At 37.9% G+C, this 23,855-nt stretch overlaps 1 protein-coding gene across 2 annotated transcripts in view; it reads right to left on the reverse strand.

Moving 5' to 3' along the window:
- Positions 1–4,250: 4,250 nt before the first annotated feature.
- Positions 4,251–23,855, reverse strand: part of LPIN1 (lipin 1) — a 35,331-nt gene continuing 15,726 nt past the window's right edge. Inside the window, exons 9-20 of one of the 2 annotated variants that reach the window (XM_031056464.1) lie at positions 23,511–23,604; positions 21,125–21,194; positions 18,474–18,551; positions 18,259–18,351; positions 16,880–16,953; positions 14,767–14,911; positions 11,953–12,101; positions 11,049–11,135; positions 9,517–9,669; positions 7,554–7,668; positions 5,326–5,429; positions 4,251–4,469 (exon numbers count right to left, since the gene is read on the reverse strand). In XM_031056464.1, coding sequence (XP_030912324.1) covers positions 4,310–4,469; positions 5,326–5,429; positions 7,554–7,668; positions 9,517–9,669; positions 11,049–11,135; positions 11,953–12,101; positions 14,767–14,911; positions 16,880–16,953; positions 18,259–18,351; positions 18,474–18,551; positions 21,125–21,194; positions 23,511–23,604 — 1,322 coding nt within the window. In that variant the 3' untranslated portion in view covers positions 4,251–4,309. The remainder of the gene's footprint in view (positions 4,470–5,325; positions 5,430–7,553; positions 7,669–9,516; positions 9,670–11,048; positions 11,136–11,952; positions 12,102–14,766; positions 14,912–16,879; positions 16,954–18,258; positions 18,352–18,473; positions 18,552–21,124; positions 21,195–23,510; positions 23,605–23,855) is intronic. The other variant, XM_031056465.1, reaches the window with a different exon arrangement.

A 23,855-nucleotide genomic window follows, 5' to 3' on the forward strand; every position in this document is an offset into this window, starting at 1 on the left:
AAGGAGCTTCCTCCCCCAGACTACTGTATCTTTAGTGTCAATGGGATCTTCCAGGAGCAATGACAGCGTCCTTATAAAGTCTGGTTTGCTGATGCAAAAGCACTGTTTCTCTGACTTTTAATTAAAAGGGTACCTTCATTTCAAAGTCTGTCTCCAGAGCTCCAGGGTAAATGTTTATACAAGGCAGAGACATACAGAAGATAGAGAACACTGAAGAAGCAGTGACTGCAGGCTGCCCAAATACAGCTGCTCTTGTATTCTTAACAGAGAACTTGAGATGCCGCAGAGCCTTATCAACCCCAAACATCTTTGTTTCCATACCAGCACTCACAGGCCTGGCAGTATCACTGCACTGCAGTGAGGCTGCTCAGCAAACCTGGCAGGGGAGCAAAAGGCACCACTGTGTTCTCAGGAACAGGAGGAAAAAAGGTTATTGGCTTTCCCCCAGCAGGATGGCCTATGTCAAAGAGAAGCCCCACAAACAGGCTATCTGGTCTCACTGCCATGGATGGATGACAGCATCCCCATTCAAAACAGATGGACAGCTTTTGCTTAGGTCACACTAGGAATTAGACAAAAGGAAGATTCAAAAATTCTGGGGTAGGATTCCTGACTGCTCCAATTTGCTCCAGTTCCCGTCTGGTTGCTCTTGGCTCCAAGGTGCTGTTCCCATGTCCCAAAACAGCCAGGGCCCAGATCCTGGCCCCATCTCCCTCAGTAAACTCTTTCAGATTTAAAAGGCTCTGGGTAAAACATTGCAGCTGAACAGCAAAAATAATATAAGATACACTGGATAGCCCCAGTGAGAAACAGGCAGTGGAGACTGGAGATACAAAAGCCTTGCTTTACATGTTCAGCAGTTCTGCAAAAGCACTCTGCCATTATCAAAGAACACAGAAAAATAGGAAAGTCAGGAAAAAACTTATTTTTGCCTTTATTACAATATATATTTCTATTCTTATTGCATTCAGCAGATCAAAATGAAGTGTTAAAACGATTTTCATCACTGCAGTAGCACATACATATACAGAGTAAACACTGTATATAAATAGGCTTTCAAATAATAACAAACCATATCTACAAATAAAAAATATCCAATATCTCTTTCTCCTCCTTCCCCAAATTACAGTAGTAACATTTTATGTTCAGCATAACTAATGTCACAAGTACAACATTCTTTCCCTCCCATGACCCAGCTAGAGTGGTGTGGTCATCAGCATCAAGAAAATAAACATTAGTCACTCCTCACTGCTGCATATTCTAGTTTCTGTGTATTGTATGAATAGAATATACTGTGATTTAATGTGTCTGCATACTTATGTTAACATATTCTTTCTGTAACAAAAACCAGCATTACACTGCAAGCAAGGTTGATTTTTTTCTTTCACAGAAAGAGTAGCATTTTTTAATATCTTTTTCTGGTACACGAATTAACAAAGCAGCTTAAATATTATGCTAAAATTATTCAGCTACCAAATCAAAATGTTTTATACGTTCTGGAAAAGTATGGTGATGTTTCTAGCAGGTCAAACCCTTGATTTTCATGTGTCTTTTTTGTCAGTAAATGTGATAAAAGTTACAGCAACACACATTCCTAACAGTGTTCAGCTATATTTCAATTTCAGATACAAAGGGGGATGCAGCAACTCAGAAGCAAGGCTCTGAATGTCACAGAATCACAGAAAAGTTGGTCAGAAGGGACCCCTGGAGGTCATGCAGTCCAACTTCAGCCTTAAAGCAGATGGATACCAGCACTAGATCAAGCCAGCCATAACCCTGTTTAACCAAACCTTGAAAATCTCTGGGACAGATTCTGCAGCACCTCAGGGTTACGTGTACCAGCACTGCACTGTGGCCGCCATCTGACAATTAAAACAGTTCCTTATTCACATTATCATTTTGTTTCAAATACTAAAGGCAAGAAACAACCCTAGATTGCCCATTTATTAAGTTATAAATAAATATAACACAGGCTTTAATTGTGGAAAACTTTCAGGGACCATCTTTTCTGGTGGGAGTTGCTGTGTGTACCATCTTGGGAAAATAGAGTTTAACTACTATTAAGGATAAAAACCACAAAACTGAAAGCCTCTCACCGAAGAGAACAGTTAGTTTTATTTTATATATTTTATATAATAAATGGCTTGAAATAGGCCTTTACCAAAACTGAATTTAAATAGGATGCAGCTAGTACATCTGTCCATTTATTCAATCATTAATGACAAGTATTAACACATAATTAAAGGAAAGTGTGGCCATATTTAGAGATGCAACCATCTCAGTCTGGCAATCTGCAATCCCCACTGATTGTCTTTCAGAAAATCCACCCCGTATTTCTTACACCTTGAAGTAAAAATATATTTGCATTTTCTTTAAACTTTCAAGAGAACACAATCAGTTCTGCGTTGTCAAACACTTGTCAAACAAATGTCAAACACACATTTCTTCCTCTTTGTGTCTAATCCTGGTATGTCCAAAGCAGATATTTACCTTTCCTGAAGTAGCAATGTTCATGTGAAAGGAAGACTTAGGGAGGGCTCTCCATTGCACACTGCAGCTATGTAAAGCATTGCATATGTTCTCATTACTACTGAAGGCACAGAGAAATCATAAATTGACCCACTTAGAACCCAGATAAAGTCTTCAGTAGTAAAACTTAGAAAATCCCTACCAGAGAGTTACCATCCTATCTACACTGCTATCACTCTTGACATGCAAAACCAGAATTTGTTGTTACAAAAGAAATGTGATACAGAGCAGCCATTTCCAAATTTCTGGCTGATAAACAACCATAATCACATCTTAAATTGTCTCCTGGACCACTCTGCCTTCCTGTTATTAAACTCTTCAGTGAAAACACTACAAAGCAGCTGCAAAACACTTACCATAATCTCAGATCACAAGCTGGCAGAGACCACAGCTTGTGAACCCCCAGTGTAGTCATACTGAAATACAATGTACATAGAAGCCCATGATGCCATTTTCAGCATTTCAGAGAAAAATTAGACTTTTCAGTATATTCCAAAAGGAAAAAAAATTTCTTTCCTATCTACAACATATTTGAAATCATTTGGCATGTGGGGACTTGGAGTCCATATTTTAAGTACCACATTGTGTAAAGGCAGACCATTTGGAAAATGTTATCAACTGATCCACAGTATTGCTTTTAGTGCACACAGTTCAGTCTTAAGGCTGCCAAAAGCAATATCTACAGCTTGTGTCTGGATAAATATGGAAAAAAAAAGAAAACAAAAAAGAGATTTCATTATCTTAAAGGAGAGTAAATTGCACTAAAAGTATCCATTCTTTATGATACAAAACAAAGCAAAAAAATCCATACAGTAAAAACCTGAGATGCGTCATTCACCAGCATCAAAATTCACATTTTAACCAAAATAATATTTCAAACAAAACTATTCCATTTTGATAAAATCCTTACTATTTTTGGCTCAGTAAAAAATCTTCAACCTCAGCACACTGTGTGTGGGAAAGATGTGTTTACTGAAAATCACCCACTTCAGTAAGGTGAGCACTATCCACAGTGGCCTGTATCTTCCACCTTGATCCAAAAAGCTACTCCTGAAGTATGATAGTTCTCAAACTGAGAAAGACTGGAAGAATCTGGCCATCCTATTTCATTTACTTTCTATTTAGAATACATATAATTTATTTCCTCAGAAGTGTCCCATGTCAAAACAGGCTGGAATGAATCAAACACAGCTCAACTGGTTTTGACAGCTACACTGATTTACATCTGCTGAGGACCTAGACCAGTAATTAACTCTTAAACAAACAGTTGTTGGTCAAGCAAGAGAAGAGAGGAGGAATCATTTGCTCCTTCCGAGAGAAGGATTTTGATATACATATTGTAATCCCTGTCTGTGTCACCAGATAATGTCAGGAATGGTGAGCACCTTCAGCTCCCTTACTGGCAAGGAGTCTGACAGGATGGAAGATGGCTTCAGTGATGCAGAACAGATGTGGAATCACTTACAACCTCATGGCATGTTTACCTGCAACCCCAACATCACTGCACTTTTAACTGACCTTATATAATGAAAGTGCATGGCAAATTTTGAGGAGCTGGGAGAGGACCTAGAAAAGCAACTCCTATTCCCAACAAGACTCCTCTTGTCTGGAAACCTAACTAAGTATGAAAAAGCATTCCTAAGTTTGCTCACAACAGAAGAGTACAATGCTCACAACTTCACAGATTCCAACTGAACTGTCAACAGCAAAAGCCAAGTGGTGTCCTTTCAACACAAACCAACCCATTCTTTGAGGTGAGACCAACAATTTGGAGACGTGGTTAAGATGAGGCTGGATGTACATCCTGAGTTTCAAAAGGTGGCAGAGGTTCTCTCCAGTAGGTGAACTGGCTGTAGGTGTCAGAACAAGGGAAGTCTGAAGAATGACTTCTTTTCAGCAAAGGGAAAATGTGATCTACCACTTCACAGAGTCTGACATAGCTGGAAAATGAAAAAAAAAAAAAATAGAATGCTGAACCATTTCAGATCTTGTTTATTTTGAACTTTTTAAACATCCCAACCACTAAGGCATGACTACATTTACAAACAGACAAAATGGACAAGAGACCCTCCTCAAAGGAATAAAACTAAATTTAATTTTGGTGCCCAGCTTCCATAAAGGATTCACAGTTAGGATAAGAAATTCATTCTAATCCGTTCATTCTAACAAATGATACTTACCTAAGTGAGAAACAGATGCCATTTTACACATAGATCATCTGCTAAAATATTCAAGCACCACATTGCTTCTCCATTTCTGTCCAGCTTGGCTCAAGCAGCTCCCTGCTCAACTGATTATTCATATTTTATGCACATATGGCTGCCCTTCAATTAAGGACACCAACATTTAACATTACTAAAAGCCATTCCAGTGCTAGGGGTTACCAGTGCCTAAGCATCTTTCTGGAAGCACTTGACCCTCTCTTCAGATTTTGTTTTCTGGCTCTTCTAGATAGGAGATCCAGGAAAAGGAAATTTTGAAAAGGCCAGGAAAAGGCAGATGGCATCAGCAAACTAGTGAGTCTCATTTTTATGCAGATTAAATAATCCACTTATAATCTTTCACATGAATAAAGTAGATGGAATTTATTATACTAAATATAAAAAAATTATTTTTGTCAGTTTAACTGAAGGGAAATGGAAAGTCTGTATTTTAATCTAAATCTTTTTTGTTTTGTTTGAAGTATTCTAAAGAATCTTTAATTACTAAAATTGAATGGATCTTTGGGCAATTTAAGTCATAGGTTAGAGCAAATGAATTTAGTCTGTGAAGTGTTAGGGATAAGAGATTACTTACGATGAGATGTTTGTCTTTGCATGCTCTTGTATAAGTTCTCCTTTGGGGTTAACTGTAAATATCCTGTTTAAAGAAACCCCCACTTGTTTGTATGAATAAACATCCTAAAAAGAATAAAAAAGAAGAAAAATCATTATTCTGCCTTTGCAAAATCATGTGTAATCTTGCTGTAATATATTACACAAAAGAACATATTTACACAGAACTGGTACTAAATTCACCTAGTTATTGTGTGCCTGAAATTCTCCATTATGTTACAAATGAGGTCAATCTAATGAAATGTTCATGAAACAGACAATTTCCTGCTAGATAAGAAGTCTGCCACTTCAGTTTAAACTGTTAATCAAAATAGTGTTCATTTTTTTCAGTAACTTCCCTTGACACAATAATAACATTCAGTAAAGAACTAATGACATTTGGTGTAAGAGCACATTAACACCTTCATTTTTCTTTCAGAGAATATTTAATGTCCTGTGTGCATTGTACCAAGTATGTTACAACAGTGTACAGAGGTTAAAATGTAACTGACACATAAAACAGGAATTATTTTTTAAGGGCAAGGTCACAAAATTCATAACAAATACATCTACACTAAAGCCAGCACTTAGCTCTTGAGTTCAGATTTGTGGCATATTCATATGGCATACTACATGTCAGAACAAGGGATAAAGAAGGGAAAGCAAGAAATATATGCCAAAACAGCAGCAGTGAGCCACAGCAGGTAATGCAGATACAACTATGGGAAGTACAATTAGAAGTCAGAATTAAGAATGTCTTCTACGAAATTCAGGTTGTTAAAGAAAACAATTAGTAAGTTTTGATCTGCTCTGAAGAAAAACTTGACAAAACCAAAGTTGAAAATATCTCCCAGAAGATCAGAGCAAAAACAATTTCCAATTTTTTTTTCACAATTTCCAGCAGTTTTTGCTAACATAAATCATGGTTTCAAAAGCCAAGATGATGAAAATCTGAAATGTTAATGAAACCACAAAGTTTATTATTATTTCTATATTGTAAAGACTGTTCAAAAAAATTAAGTAACTGAACAAAAGCGAAGAGCAGTCACTTCAAGAATTTAGCATCATGGCAGTCCAAACACTGTCTACACCTGTAACACTCATGTGTACAGAAATTTCCCTGAGTTTGTTCTTGGAAAAAACAATCAAAACCAAAAACATAACAAAACAACAACAACAAAAAAACAACTTCCAAAAAAAACCAAAACAGAAAAACAACAGAAAACCCAGAGCAGAAAACTGAGAAAGCTATGATCCTGAGCTATACAAAACCCGTGACACATTGCACACCTGAAGCCTGCATGCTGGCAGCCAGCATGGGAGTGAGCTACCAGTAATTACTTTAGAAACAGTAACTTACTGTTTTGCTTGAAATACTATTGACATAAAATCATTATTTTAATGCATGTTTCCCTGAGGTTCAAAAAAATGGAACTAGAGGTAGTTATCCATAATACAACATCACAGAAGTTTTTAAAATGTTATTTCATAATCGTATGTTTAAAGGTGCCTTGATAATAGAAACTAAGCTGCCTATAATATAACAGTTCAATACAGCAATGGGATAGTGAGGACCTCTGTAAGCTCTACATAATGCTTTTAAAGAAGGGGTAATTACATGCCAGGGTCCCCCTCAGCCCAAGCCCATGAGACTTTTCCCTCCTCTAGATGCTTAACAGCATTCTTTGGTCCAGGATAGGAGCTTTCAATAGCCCAAATATCCAGTCTTCCTACAGGTGACAGATCTGTCTTCCCTTTTCTATGTCTAATATACCACTTTCCATCCTTTTCTATGTCCAATATATCACTTTCCATACAAAGTAGAACCTTTTGACTTCAATGGGACATTCAAGGTTATTTGAGTGTACTTAGAGAAGTGTAAGTCTCACCAATATTAATCTGGAATATTTTCTGTCTGCCCAGTTACCTCACTGCCACTGTATCTGCGTGGATTAAAATGAGATCACTGTTTCTACACAAGCTTAACTGCTAATTTATGCAGATATAACCTAGTTACTTTGCTGCTCTTCCATCTCTGAATCCTACACCATGGTATTTTTGAGGAAGAACCTTAATACTTTTTTTGGTACACAGCCTAATAAAATGTGCCTAATTCTCATTTAAAGCTTCTAGGCTCTAATACAACAGAACCATGAAATAACAGCAATATTTCTGTTCTCTGCAATAGAAATAAATTTAGCTATTACTTACAGCAGGTCTGTTTCCAAAAGCAGCATAAAAGGGCTCTGTGTTAGGATAAAACAAATTCTTGATGTCTGTCAAACACTGAACTTTAAATTTTTCTGGTTTCTTTTCTATGACCTCCCTGAAAAGATAAAAAAGGGAAGCTGAATAAGTACACATGAAATACACCACAAACCATTTTATCTTCTTTATTCAACATTTTCACCTGGCTAGATACTACTGCATAGCATCCAACCTTCTACAATAAATCTTTTAGAAGTCAGATTGCCCATGAAAACAGAACAGTATTCCCAAGCTTACATAATGGGCACAGTAAATAAATCCTCTCAAGGTAACTTCTATTGAAGCCTAGATTACAATGATGGCTACTGAGCAAGGATAGTGGATTACAGGGAGTAGCTGCTAAATCAATCCTTATGAGACATAAACTCTCACCAAGTAAACTACCTCCTGAGAACTGCAGAATGGTTCATAGATTATATTAGCCCTCATTGTTTAAGGTGCTTTTTTTTTGAAATTTTATTTTTAAAAGGATTGCAATCACCATATGTTCTAGAAGCACCTCAGCCTGTTAAGACAGAATTACAGTCAGGTTCTCCACCACTGGCGATTAGCAAAAGTTAAGGACTAAAGGAATCTTGTATTTCTCTTCATCTGCTTCTTGCAGAATAGAGAATTCATTAATGAACACAAGAGTTATCTCATCTCTGGGCAAAAGCCCTTTCACAACAACAACTCTTGGCAAGAGGACTGAACAGAACTGAACACCAGACTGAACCGGTGGCAGAGTCTGGAGTTCCCGTAATATAGGAAGATGCCAGCATGACACAAAAACACTTAAGAAGCTCAGAATCCAAGATCCTAGTACCAACACAAATGTCAAGGAAGATGTGAATAGTACAGGAGCTTCATGGGAGTAGAGCAACCCTTTGGAACAGCAGATCCATGTATAAATCAATGCCTGAGAATGTGCAAAAGATGAATAAAACCACCTTTCCTCAGTCTAACATACACCTGATCTCAAACCTACAAGGATTAAATTCATGGATAAAACAGTGAAGTAATTTATTGCCCACACACCTCAGCAGTTACATTAGTGTACACTGAAAGATGGGCATTCCTTAGTCTAAACAAGATACCAAAAGGAGTATAGTTTTAAAGGTATTTCTAGATACAAGGAGCATAAGATAGCAGTAACTACCTTTCACTGCATTTATTACTTAATCAGTCTGAGCAGTGCACTCTAATACCTCCATGGTTTTTTATATTTAGAATGTGACTGGTAAGACAGCCTGTAGCATGTCACTCAATCAGGAGATCATCTGAACAACCTTCCATTAAAAACTCTAATGAAATATATCTTGTCACAGCAGCTTTTAACAGCTTAAAATATTTTCAGTAATCACTTGACATGCTTCACTGAATTAGGCAGAAGGTACAATATTCATAATCTGTGCTGTTATTATTCACTCACCACAATTCAACACCTAGGAAAGATAACATTGTCCTCACAGAATCCCACAGTGCAGTCAGGCATATAAAAAGTTCATTTCATTTTCACATGAATTTCTTCAAAACCCATCAACAAATAACCTTCCACAAAAATATACTTATGCCAACTGGAACACCTTACAGATAAGGACAAGAGCGATTGCTATGAAAATGTCCACATTTCTCCCATAGCTAAATGTGAACACACCATGTTAAACAAATCAAGTCACCAAGCAGTATCTGCTGGTCAACAGTGAACACAGCTGTGCCTTAATATACATCTAAGATATAAACCAGATATTGAGTAACTACTGAATTTTGGTCTTTCTCTAACAAAATTTCTTCTTAATTAAATTTTGTACCAATATGTAAAAATAATTAAATTATTAATTATTTCAAGCTCTCCCATTTAAAAAAGCTGATAATTCAACCTCCACCAACCTTAGCTCCCTTCTCTGTAAAAGCAAAATTGCATTACCTGTGAAGAGCTGAGAATAGGCTGCTTGGACTCAGCAAAACTGGCCCCTGAGGCAGCACAGTTCCTCTTTCATTGACCCAGTGCAAGTATCCTCTGGTCATGCCCGCCATTCCAATAGCTCGTGCTGAGCAGTACAAAAATTTATATCCATTTCTGTGAGGAGATATAAAAGAAGAAACTACTGTAAAAATAAAGCAGTTGTTTAGATAATAATTTTGAGGGTTTACCTTTACATGAATCAAATCACGGGTGTTAAATAGTATGTTTAACCCAGACTTATTTTTAAAAGAGTAGAAACATTTATGCCAGAAAACTTGGTAATTAAAACCCATCTAGCCCTGCTGCATTTAGTGATTACACCTGAAGAGGGCTCATTTATCTCTGCTCCTCTCAGGACTTATAACTCCTTATGGTTATCTTTCCACCCCTGTGTGGTGGAACCATTGTCCTTAGAATTAACTGGAAAGATATCTGCAAAGAGGAAAACATTTGGCATGAAGCAGACAATGGTACATTGGCCTTTGTATTCCTGCCTCTTGGGCCTCTGCAAAAAAGATGTCCAGCAATAACACATTTTGTCAAGCTGGAACAACTTGAGCTTCAAAAGACAGTAAGAGAAGTAATCTTTAACCTGACACTGAAAAAAAAGTTTTGGCGTAAGTCACAGGTTGCCTTTGATTCTGTTCATGTTAGAACAGAATCCTATCTTATATCAGCTCAACTTTGCAGGAGCTTACTTCCCAATTCCTATTAAAAAATTAATTTTCATAAAATAAATACTGTATTCAGTACACGCATGGTCATTAGATCTAACTATTAAGCATTTCTATGGTGTTCAGCTGTAATATAGCCACGAAATAATTAACTCAGTAATTTGAAAACCAACATGACTCAAATCTATTTTTCCCCTATGTTTATGATCATCAAAGCCCTAACAACTGATAATGCTGGCAGGCACAGAAATAACAACTGCAATTAAAAAAATTAACTAACATTTCCACCAAATGTAATGCAGAGGTTATACATAAAACTCAGCATGTGAATTCCCAGACTGTCCTGTCTTTTCTGTGAACACGTTTGTCTAACATGCCGAGAGATGTCTCTGGCATAATTCAGATTCCAATATCCATAATTTATAATTCATCATCCATGTAAAACAAAAAGCAGTAAACGAACCTTAGCATAACTCTAGTACACAGAACAGACTAACTAAGAAGAGAGTTGTGATGTGCACCAGAGGCTCCTCACACATTCACGGTAATTTAAACACATAAGAAAAGCTGACATTCTTGCAATAAAAGAAAAACTCACAAAAAAAAGATAGGGGGCTTTTGCTTTCGTTGTCACAAAGCAGGTTTTGCACTGCATATCATGCAGGAGACATTTACACTGTGTAAGCATCACTAAAGCAAGAAGATACTGATGAAAATTGTCACCCTTACAGGTTAAGAGAAGCCTAGAGAAATTTAAATTTTTACACACAAATGAATACACACAAGCCACAGATGCATGCAGATTTACTGAATACTCACTGGCTCACTTTATGGTACAACTTCGCAATCCCTTGGTGTGTCCAGTCTTTGCCAAGAGTTGGCAAAATATGACCTAATGTATCTGACCTGAATAGGAAAAACAATATAACTGAGCTGAAAAAACCCCATACTTATAATAACGGTCAAGTCTAACACAAATCCCACTAACTTACTTGGAAGCTGCAAATGGAAAAAAGTATTCTGTAAAGAACTGACTGTCATCAGAAGAGAATTGGTTTATTTCCCTTTTTTTTTTTTAGATAGACTGACATGCTCGTCCTTGACCATCTTGTTTCAATTACTCCTGTGCCCCAAGATGGATAAGCTTGTGCCCCAAAAGGTAATACAGAAGTCACAGCACACAAGCATCACTCAGACCTTTAAGAGGCCACCAATGCTAAACATAATTTTTGAGGTTGATGTTAAATGTTTTCTAAATAAACCAAACCTACCCATAATGGACATTTATGAGAAATTTAAAGTATGAGGTAAGTCACATTTTAGCTTACTTCAAACTAACTTCTCCACATTAAGCCAGGGGTTGGTCAGGTATAAACTATTTTCAAATATTCATTCTGGCTTCAATGTATTTCTGGCTTTATATGATAGAAAAATATGCACACTATAATAACAAATAGTGCAAAATGAGCATCTTTCTTGACAAAGCACTGTACAGATACACAGCAAGAAGTCCACACCCTGAATAACTTGCATCTTAGAGGAAGAAATATTGGGCAGTGGCTTAGGATGGATTTGCACTGTCATTGTCAGGTGAAGTGATTCAATAACTCTGGGCAGACCAATAGCAGAGAAAATAGATCCCACTCACTTGTTAATTATATTTTCCTTTAAACTAAAGAGGAAAATCCTTGTATATAAAGTCTCTCCCTGTTCATAAACTCACCGTGTGATTGTTCCATCAATATCAGAAATAACAACTTTATCATCCCAATTCCATAGGTAAATGGTTCCTTCACAGCGGCAAGTGCCTTGATACTGGGTTGTAACACTAAAGGTGACATCATTAGGGCCATTCTTGAGCTTTAAGCTTTTCTGCAAGACATTATCAGCAAGGAGATCAACAAACTAAGCATGTGACATGGACACAGTGTAAAAGCTGCGCATGAGCATTGCCTTGGTGTATTTGGCTGGGGAAGCTGGTATGGATTTCCCCTCCCATAAAGTCAAACCCATTTGTGGGATTGTTTTTTCCCCGAAGACCAGGGTATACCTGGGGGGTAATTCAGAAGCATAGGGAGAACCAGTAAGTGCCTCAGGGAGATTTAACCTTGGGGAGAAAATGATCTGTGGTGTAATTTTTATGCTGCAGGAAGCAAAGTAACAGCAATGACATGAACTGATGAAGAATGAATTTTGCAAGGATCAAGGGAAATGCAATGACGACCCGAACTGGACCAGTGTCATGTCAACAATCAGGTATGCTGCTCTCCTGTCCTGACCACCCAACCTGATATAATGGAGCCCAAATCATGGATGTGGAGGGGTGGAGGAAGCCCATGGAATGGGAAAGTAATATGTATCTATGAAAGGATAGGACAGTGTTAATGAAATGTATGTCTGGTATAGAGATGGTTTAAGAATGTAGTTAAATTGAATCTGGGTAAGGAGGGATTTCGATTTTGAGAAATAAATACAATGGAACAGTTGGAAGATACATCAATTATGTGGGACCTGAGTGTGATACAAATGGTATGGAATGAGGTGGAAATTGTAACAGGTCTGGCTGAGCTGGAGCTCATTTCCCCACAGCTGCCGTCACAGTGCTGTGATTTGCACTGGCAGCTGGAAAGGTGTTTGGTATTTTGGGCACTGCTGAGCAGCACTGGCACAGCACCAGCACTGTCTCTCCAACATTCCTCCCCCATCAAGGGGTTGGGGGTGGGCAGGATCCTGGGAGGGGACACAACCAGGCCAGATGATCCAAATTAACCAAAGGGGTATTCCCTACCATATGACACCAGCTTAGACATAAAAGTTAAGGAAAGGAAGAGGAACGACGGGCATTTGTTATTTTACAATGTTTGCCTCCCACAGCTGAAGCTCTGCTTTCTGGGAAGTGGCTGAGCATCCCTCACTGGTGGGAAGTGGAGAATATACCTGTTTTTCTCTTTGTTTATCCACCTTATGTTCTCTCCCCCATCCCACTGAGAAGGGGAGTTACAGAGTGGCTTGGCTTGGCTGGGCACCTTCCATCCAACCAGTCAACCCAATTTGGTCACCCTGAATTTTATTGCTTTCACTAGAGGTATTCTAAAAGACAACAACTGAGGCTTACCCTGCGTGGTGTATTTAGGCATTGGTTTATAGAACAGAACGAAACAAATAAACTGTCTGTTTTACAGTCAGGTAAATTAAAAAAAAATCCCCAAATGTTCACAAACTGTAACAAATGATGGAATGGGGACCATCTATGAGCACTTCCCACTCTGAAAGACAGATAGATACGCAGAGAGAAATAACAAAGTAACAAGAGTTTCATAAACTCTAATTAAGACCTCTACTAGGGGGATCTGTGTTCTACATTATTTTATCTCTTTTGTACAATAATAGACCTTCACACCACATGAACTATTACCCTTCAGCCTACACTAACCAACCTTAACTCTCCTACTTTGCCGCTCTTCACTGTGTCCTGGGCCACTTAAGTGACATGTGGGACAAGAGGCTACTGATTTGATTCTATTTGGGAACCTAGCTGTTCATTTTCCCAAGACCTGTAGAAATTTAACACTCAGTGCATCTCTTTCTTCATTATCTTTCATTGCAACTTTTCAATTAGTTAAAAAGTGAAAAGGAGGTGAGAATGCAAAACTCATAGGTAACTGGTGAATCTCCCCCACTTTTAAACCAATTTAAGAGTAGTTTTAACATCAGCTAATTTCTGCAAGGTTTCTGAAACTGTGAAGTCCCACTTTATTTGTGTAACCCCTGCTCTCTCTTTCCAACAGAAAATACCCAACACGTCTCATCTGTCTCTTGGGAAAAAATGCATTTCTTACAAATTATCCAGGCAGTGAGTGATGGGCTCTTAAATGCTGTATGCCTCATGTGGGTTTCCTTCAGAAAATTAATTATCTCTACCTAAGATGACAAGAAGCATTTCCCTATAGTAGCCCATTTTTCCAGATCAAATTGAAATGTACAGAACACAAAACTGCAACAGTTTTGTCATCATTAGCCAAAACACCTCTGTCACAGAGGAAGAGAATTGGCTTCAAAGAAATTAATAAGCTACAAAGAAATCAATAGCCTGGCCTCATTATAAATTCACAAGCAGCTCTTTCAGAAGTTACTAACAGAAAACTGTATTCATGCAAAATATGACTATCTGCCTATAAATGAGAGAAAAGGAAAACAGAGGAAGGAGAAAGAAGAGAGGTCCGTCAACATATACACATTTCACATACTACAAGGAAGGATGTGGTTCCAATACACTTACTCAGTTGACAAATACACACTTTGGAATTTGATATTTTTCTAAATGACATCCCACCTCCAAACCCCAGCACTTGCTGCAAGGAGCAACATTCATGTTTAATACAGAAAAGAGAAGGGAAAAGGCTTTTTTGGAAAATATAATGAGAGAGAATTAAATGCAAGATGTAAGAGCTAATTAAGCTTTGAAGCCTGAAAAACAGTAAAGATTTATGTTGTATTAGAAATGCCATTTCAGGACAAGGATGTAAAATTAACTCACAAGTTGGTCAGAAGTGAGTCGAAGTGATTTTTTGTAACTGATTCCAGACAATAATGAGAGATGACTGGAGTTGGCTTGCAATGACCCGAGGTTTTGTTTGGCAGCTCTAGGGTCTTCGTCACTTGAAGAAGATTCATCTTTTATTCTGGAACATTGCACACACAGAAAATTATGTTATCATGCCCGTAAATACATCTCAGCAGCCATTAAAAATGCATTAACAGTGAGTCACCAAATAAGTTATTGATTCTCTGCTACCAATACTGTCTCACAGGATGTCATTCATATCATGATTTTTAATATATCAATGAAGTACCAAACTTTCATTCACACATTGCCCATTATTCAAACTTGGATTGGTTACAGGCAAGTGAATGGCTATAACAGTTTTCATTACTTAAATTTAACGAATATAAATTAATGTATTATATTAACTCAAAAATCTCATATGATGAAAAAATAATACCCATTAGATATTATAACTTTAAAAATCCTCTGTTCTCAAAAGAAGAGGCACTTGCTATGCTGGATTCTCTGTCCCTCTTCTCTACTCCCCCAAAGAATCTAAAAATTAATTTTAAAAAAATGCAGGTTATGGAAGTTTTATTATACAAAATAACTCCTCATGTTCTTTCAATGAGCAGCTTCAAATAACAGGATTATTCATTTCTGGGATTTGCAGGATTACCCTGTTCAGAATACAATAATGAAAAGTCATAAAACCTGAGCTCCCTCACAGTATTCTGTTTAAATACACATTGGAATAATTACTTTTGTTCTCCTACAACCATTTTTAGAAACTTCTTAAGGGTATTCTTCCTCAGAAAGAATGTTTTCCTACAGTAAAAAATCCTATCACTGTAGGTGTAAGTTAAAACTCTTTCACATCCTACAGATCTGATCTTTAAAACAATCAGTATTTGGCCTTTTATTGCAATCACACCTGGAGGTATGTTTGGTAGTCTTGACCCAGTATCAAGGTACTGCATGTCATGACTAGCAACGTTTAAAAGCCTATCTTATCCTTTGCGACATGTGATCTCAAAAGCTTTACTCAACATCCCACTTGTGATATTTTGCTTGCAAACAATAAATTTTTAATGAGAGATTTCTAAGGCCAGGTAAAATTTAAACAAAGAATACCAATTTCAGAATCTAGTCTGCTTGAACTCTTAATCCCACTTTAAACCTTGTTTTTAAACAACCATGTAAGAAACAGACCTATACATCACTTGTCATCCTTAAAAGGAAAATCAGCCTTTCCAATTAACTCTGGTTCTCAATCTCAGAAAGGCAACAAAGACAACAGCTAATCTCCTACAGAATGAGGAATCCTCCTTCCAGCACATTTGCCTGGACTGCAACTGCTGACCGCCAGAAAGAATGAGAGCTTTTTGCTTCAGAATGGTGACCCCTGAACCTCACTTAATGAGCATAAAGCATATTTGAATCTGGTCCATTTCAGCTGTAACTGCAGCCAGCACAAACAAGATGTCTTTACATTAAGATGCATATGCACAGAACAGGGACAAGGTGGGAGAGCTGTCCCTGGCTTACTCATTCCTCTAAAGCAAGCTAAAACTCATGTCATAGAACCCTCCGAGGTGAGATTCTGGCTGTACAGTGTGATTGTTAGGAGCACAAGAAGGAAGAGACTTCTGCAATCCTGGAAAGAAGCAATAGAAAACCATGACTATTGCCTGTGAAAAACACTCTGGAAAGTCCTTTAACTTTCCAAAATATGCAGGAGCCAATTAATTTGTCAGGCCATAAATCTAAATAAATAAAAAATTTTAAGCAACTGGGATCTGACAACAGCTTGGGTTCGTCTACGATGTTACCTTAAAAACTCTTGAGAAATACATGTAGCTTTGGAGAACTGCTCCAATTAGAGTGTGTTTCCAAGGGGCCGGAATGAAAGTCCCAGAGCGGCCAGCCAAACCACAGAAATGCCAGTAGGGGCCTCCTACTTGCACTTCTGTGGTGCAATGAGTAACAAATTTAAAGTATTTCACTGACACAGTATTTCTTTGTTTGAATAGCCGAGGTAACTTGCTTTCATTTTTAAATAATCACTCTTGCTTGTTTCAGGTACAGACGATTTTGGCGGTACCTGTTTGCCCTGCTCATCTGTGAAGATTCTTCTGTAAGTCCACTCTCACTCATGCCTTGCTCTGGCTTTGTTTCCTGTAAAAATACAAGTATGAGTAGCTATGCATCTTCTGTTGAGCAGAAAGATGTTTTTAGAAAAATATTTGAAAATCAAATTCTGCCTTGTACAGACTTCGTAAAAATCAACCGTGTGTCTCCTTTGTTTGTAGGCAAAATAAAACCCTTAAAGAATAAAGGCAGTACAAAGAACTAAAAACTGCAACTATAAAACTCAGAACAATAATTAAGATTTAGTTTTGCAGGGAAGAAGTAGAGAAATACCAAGTTTAACATCTAGTACTGTTGAAGTTCTGGGATCAACTCCATAGCTACTCAATTCATACACCTCAAATAGCTAGACTTCACCTAAGAAAGCAAAGTACAACTTGGGAAAAGGAAAAAAACCACAAATTACCTTTCAGAGAATAATTTAAATCTTAAATCCAGTAAAACTTTCTAAACTGCTTTTGAGTAGATGCTGAACACTACCAAATCATTCCACAAGATTTTTAAATAGTGAATAGTTCTGTTTTACATAGTTCCATTTAAAGTCACCACAGCTTAAGAGATAATCAAATACTTGCAGAGAATATCCTGAAAATTTCAAACAACTATAAAACTAAAATCTCATGCTCTAAAACCCATACCCAGAGATCAGTACAATGGTTATTTCATGCAAGGTTAAAGAAGTTCTTGACAGAGGCACAACCATAAAATTGTATTAAAAGTAATTTTCTCCCCTGAAGTACTAATGCTTCAGCAGTATAAATTAATATGAAGATGTTTCACTAGCCAACAATATTTCATATAAAACTTTGGCTTTTTCAGTTTTCCAATGTTCATCCAGCACTAAGATTGTTATCACAAACTTCTAACATTCTGAAAAGAAACTCAAAAAGCCTTTCAAACCAATATATATAGTCAGCTTGCCATCTTAGGTCTTGCTGAGTTTTACAGCTCACTCTACTCATAAATATGTCTGCTCTTCGACCATCAAAAGAAAGATGCTGAAAGGTAGGTAATCTGAGTGAACACTTTAAATTAGTGGCACAACTCTGATGCTAGGTTTCCAAACAGAGATTTAATACATTAGATACTACTGCCTCAGATCTGTGTAATGAAAATAAATCAAAACTCTTCACGCAAATGTTTCAGGTAGGGTCTGATCCAAAGCATTCGTAAGTCAAAACAAACCAGACCTCAGATCATGTTTAATGTGCATACTCTCAGTCAAACTGAGTACCAAGGTACCCTCTGAAGTGAAGTTCTGAGGGATGAGTATGCAGATCCCAGCCCTCCCATTGCAAGCAGAAGAAAACTCTGCTTGCTTCTCAAACTCACCTCTTTAATAGTGCTGTTCCTCCCTCGCCATGAAAACCACCATCTTCCACCTTTCTTTGGCATCTTGTCCCTCATTATAGATTCCACAGTTGCCTGTGATAAATGGATGGTAACATAAAAAAGGCCCAAAATAAAGGACAACCTGACATACGTAAATGAAAAAGTGCCAAACACACAGTTTTAACTGATAATAAATAGAATAAAAGTAAACATACTGTCTGTGGACCATAAATTCTACTAAAGCAAAATCTAATGGTATCCAGAGCTGCTCTGAAGTAACTTAAGCATGAATACTTATGGTATTTTTAAAAGGAAAATGAAAAAAATCAAATCAAAGAAGAAAAAAGCATAAAGAGATGTTAGTATAACGTCTAGAATGGAGAACCTGCTATTTCTAAGTTATTTAGTACAAATTATACATTAAAAAAAAACTCACTTCCTAAAGGAGGTGTCGTGCAAAACAGTAACAAACTGACATGCAAGAGAGTTATTTACAAAGTTGGTATTCAATCACCAGCTTAGCAAAAAGTAAAGAAGTTACTAGCTTTTATGAGTTTATGAATTATCATGCTATGCACTTGACTGAAAATGTTAGAATAGTTTCTTTTATAAACCTTTTCTACTTTACATTGGTTCTACATACTAGACACCAGTAGAAAAGTTCTTTCAATCCATGACTGGAGCTTTATGCACTGTAACAAGGGGAGCTGAATTCTTTCACTCAGAGAGAAGCAACAGATGAATGGGAAAATATTAAGGTAAAAGTGGCCACAGGGTTTGTTACACCCCAGAACAGCTGGGACACTGTATTTCTGAGATGACAGCTTCCATTGCAAGTAAGGTCACCAAAAGAATGCTGTGATGTTGATGAATGATTTTTTAAAAAAATTTCTAAACTAAGAACTCTTCGCAATTAAGAGGGGACTGTGTTCAGATAATGTGCGGCACAGTGCATCCCTTTTCTCAGTTCTTCCATAGGTTACCTTCACTATACTATCTAAAGTATATTAGAAAAAAAGAAATGACGGAAAAATAAAGTTGAGTTTTTCAAACAAATTAAAAAAACAGGAAGCAGATGGAGCTATGGAGAATAGAGTGCCACATTTGAGAACAACAGCAACAATTTAAGGGGATTCTCAAATACGTCAAGAACTTCAAGCAAATCTCCTATAACCTTTTAGTGGGGGAATTCACATGCTTACAATTAGATGTGCATATAAATGTATTTTACAGAACATCAGTAAATTTTTTTTGCAAAAGCATTCATTTTCAAATACTTCATAAACTGTTTATTATTAAAGCATCTTAGTATTTCAATTCCTTAACCTCATTACTACAGCAAATCAAAACTCTAAGTAACAAGTCATGAAGAAAACCAGTAGGATGACTGGTAACATAAATGAGTCATTTTAGCTTCAGAGGGACAGTAAACCAAGCAAACCTTTCCAAACATACAGATTGTTCAAACTATAAATATTGGCTTCTCCACTAAATTAAAACTGCACTCTCAAGAAAGTTATCAGCATTCAGAATATAAATTAACCCCAGCACATTGAATTACACACTCATAGAAGATTTTTCTCAACTGATAATCTATATGAATAATGACGTAAGTATAAAGCTGTTGAAAGAATTGCCATCTGCTGTAACATTATGGAAAAATATTTTATAGCACTTCTTTCCATTTACACATCCTAGGTGAAACCCAAGACATCTGGCTCAGGCTTTGAAGTGTTTCATTTAAAATGTAGTTACCTTACATTATTTTTATTGCCAATGAAGACCCAAGAGGCACCTATCAAGATCTGAATCACACTGTGTGAGCACCCAACAAATATAGAGTAGGATAACTATGTATCTTCTGAGGGCATTTGAGTTCCATGGGATGAATCCCACCTTTGATGATTATCAGAACATTTGCAGTAATGCACAAAACATCTGGCTCTGTGACATCTTTGAAATTCAAGCAATGTTTACCAGATACTTGGGATTTTTAGCCTCAATTCATTTTATACTGGGATGGTACCATGCAGCTGCACATGACTGCACATAGAGCTAACATGGCACTAAGAAAGAAACACTGGCAGGGAGTATTCTGGGCTTTAGAGAAATTTTTTAGTCTACAGTGATGGCAACAGAGATAGCATTTGAATTCACACAGAACAATCCCAAAGATATGTGAAGTGCTATAAATGGCAGAAGGAAAGTTTAGGTTCAAAAATTTACTAAATCCATGTCTAACCAGGACACTAAATAGGGATAGTGGTGATACTGCTTCTTTATATACATTTACAGTATTTCTGGCACGACCACCTACGTGGCACCAGGTCATATGGCATTGAACTAACTTCTTCAGCACATTTATATAAGCCAACACACACTGTTATCACACAGTCATAGAGCTATCTGGCACTATCTACCTGGGTTATGAACAACCAACTGAGAAACAAAAAGCTAGCAAGCTGCAGGCCTTCCTCGTCTAGTATTTAAACCTTATTCACTGAGGTTATTTATATTTATCTAATAATATATGCAGTACACATATAAAACAGAAAGCAAACACCAAGTATGCAGCGACAGCAAACATTAACATGGGTCAATGTAATTTATGTTTAAAAACCATATTAATGAAATAAAAAAGATGTTTTCCTACTTCAGAATAGTTGTAGTAACTTTAGCCTAGCAGATAAACACTATTCACAGACCAAACTTAGTCCTTATTTAGGCCATAAGATAAATGAATGGTTATATGTGGGTAGATTTTACCGATGTGCAGATTCTCTCGTACAACAACCCATTTCCCTCCCTTAATCAGTGGCACCATTTCAAAACTCCTCCTCTTACCAGCCTTCATGTTCAATCTCACCTTTGGCAAAGGTTTCTGGAATGCCTGCATTGCCAGCAGAAGGGGACCAGCTGTCGTCCAGTTGTAGTACCTGGGCACACAAGGGAGACAATTACAGCATTTTGTAATCCCAAAGCCCCAATTCACAATCTACCTGGTATTCACCAGCTGGCAGGTTAAAGCCATGAAGCACAGATCAAACTCTGACCTGCACTAGCAATAACAGACCCATCTTATTCCACAGAATGCTCACAGGTAATTTACCATATACATTTGTCAGGGTGTGCAAGAGAAGCTAGGCCTTGAGCAGAAAGGGTGTTTGTCACACATTACTCAAGTCATCATAGAATCACAGAATGGTGGGGTTGGAAGGGATCTTAAAGATCATCTAATTCCAACTCAATTGCCTTGGGCAGGGGCACCTTCCACTAGATCAGGCTGCTCAGGGCCTCATTCAGTCTAGCCTTAAGCACTTCCAGGGACATCTACCACTTCCCTGGACAACCTGTTTCAGTAACTCACCATCCTTACAGTAATAAAGAATTTTTCATCTAAGACTGTTCCCCAGTATCATATCACTATTACCATATAAAAGGTTGCTCTCCCTCTTTTTTCTAAGTCCCCTTTAAGTACTAAAAAGCTGCAATGAAGTCTCCCCAGAGCCTTCTCTTTTCCAGGCTGAATCCCAACTCTCTCAGCCTGTCCTCACAGCCCTCTGATCACCTTTATGTCCCTCCTCTGAACTTGCTCCGACAGGTCCATGTCTGTCCTGTGCTGGAGACCCCAGGGCTGGGTGCAGCACTGCAGGTGGGGTCTCAACAGAGCACAGGGGCAGAATCCCCTCCCTTGACCTGCCCCTGCTGCTTTGGGTGCAGCCCAGGACATGTTTGCCTTTCTGGGCTGCAAACACACACTCTTGGCCCATGTCCAGATTGTCATTCACCAGAACCCCCAAGTTCTTCTGTACAGAGCTGCTCTCAATGAGTTGTCTCCCAGCCTGTACTCATATCTGGGACTGCTCCAAACCAGCTGCAGCACTTGTCATTTTAACTTGAATTTCATGAGTTTCTTGTGGGCCCTTTCCTCAAGTTTGTCCAGGTCCCTCTGGATAGTATCACTTCTTTCTGTTGATTCCACTGCACCACTCAGTTTTGTGTCATCTGCACATGTGCTGAGTGTGCACTCAGTCCCACTGTCTGTGCTATAGACAAAGATATCGAAGAGCATCAGTTGCCAGGACAGACCCCTCAGGGACATCAGCTTCCATCTGGACAGAGCTGTTCACAACTCTCTGGCTGCATCCATCCAGCTACAGTCCTTATTATATTCCTCTTTATCACAGCATAAGCCACAATTTTGCAAGCTTTTTTCACTCTTTTTCCATCAAGGAGCCACATAAAACTTAGGGGCTGTAGTCTGTAGGATGTCAAGCTCCTGTTATTACACACTGAACATGGCTCAACGCTTGTTGCAGACATTAGGACAATTACAGTATCCATTGTGTAGAGAAGATGAAGTTCACATGACATTAAGAGAATATGACACTTAAGATCCTCACTAAAGTCTCCTCTCTTCCCAATACATTCAGCAGGCAGATAAATACAACCAACAGATTCAGAGAACAGTGTCAGGGAAGCAATGAGTGACTCACCTCAGACCACAGAGAGGTGAGGTCAGGTATGAGGCTGACCACAATATAAACTATCACCTGGGTACATCAGCCTTACATGAGCCATGGCTGTGACCAAGGGTAGCCAAACCTCTCTAAGAGCAGCACAAAGCCATGATCTCTCCTCTGTTTGCAAGGTGCAAGGAACTCTCAAGTTAAAGAACCCCCACAAAAAGCTGCATCTGGCTTAGACCACAGCACTGCCCTGCTGCCAGCAATACAAACATACAAAATAATGTCTTAGCCTTGCAGAAATGGAAGCCTCGTACTCAGTGGGTGAAGTTTGACAAATCTCGAAAAGCAATGCCTCCACAGAAGTATATTAGCAAAATATTCAGTATATACAAAAAAACTGCTTGGTACTGAGCAACTGGAAGCAGACTGATGTATCCCTGTAAATATTAATTATTCAAACTGGCTCAGGGCAAGCCTTAGCAAGTTCACATCGTATTTCATTTTTACTCTGTCAATTGAATGTGAATACTATTAGCATTTAATAACAGCTTCTTGAAATTCAAATTGTGTCAGTAACAGGTCATCTGAAACTGCTCTTCACTTTCAATTCAAAGGAGGAAAGGTAACTAGAAGGATGTGAATTCACTAGGGAGTTGACTCTTTCTGGACGAATCCAAGCTACAAATATTCAAAACCTGGTTTTCAGCTATAGTTATACTGATGTAATGCACTGAAGTGACAAAGAAGTGCCATTGTTACAACAGTAATATGAAATATACTTACTTATTTCCAATCTTAACCACAAGGTTAGGGTCATCAATGATAGCAGGATTGTCCACAAACTGCTGATATGTTACTGCATGTTCTAAGAACTCTTCTGTGGGGGAAAGAAGTTACATTTGTAAAGCATGCATTTATAAATGCCTGGGATGGGCCAACCTAAACCTCTCAGCACCTCTCACACACATTGGTTACACTTTCATTACAAGGGTGCTGAGATTTAACTGCAATATGAAAGCAAGTTGTTCAGAGACTCTCAATCTCAGAAGATGAGGGTTTCTTTGTTTCTGGGTGTTTTTCCTTTTAAAATACAGCCTAAAGTGAAAGCTCGGGGACTGAACTGCGAGG

The sequence above is a fragment of the Geospiza fortis genome, unplaced genomic scaffold, assembly GCF_000277835.1.
Source record: "Geospiza fortis unplaced genomic scaffold, GeoFor_1.0 scaffold81, whole genome shotgun sequence".
Classification (NCBI taxonomy): domain Eukaryota; kingdom Metazoa; phylum Chordata; class Aves; order Passeriformes; family Thraupidae; genus Geospiza; species Geospiza fortis.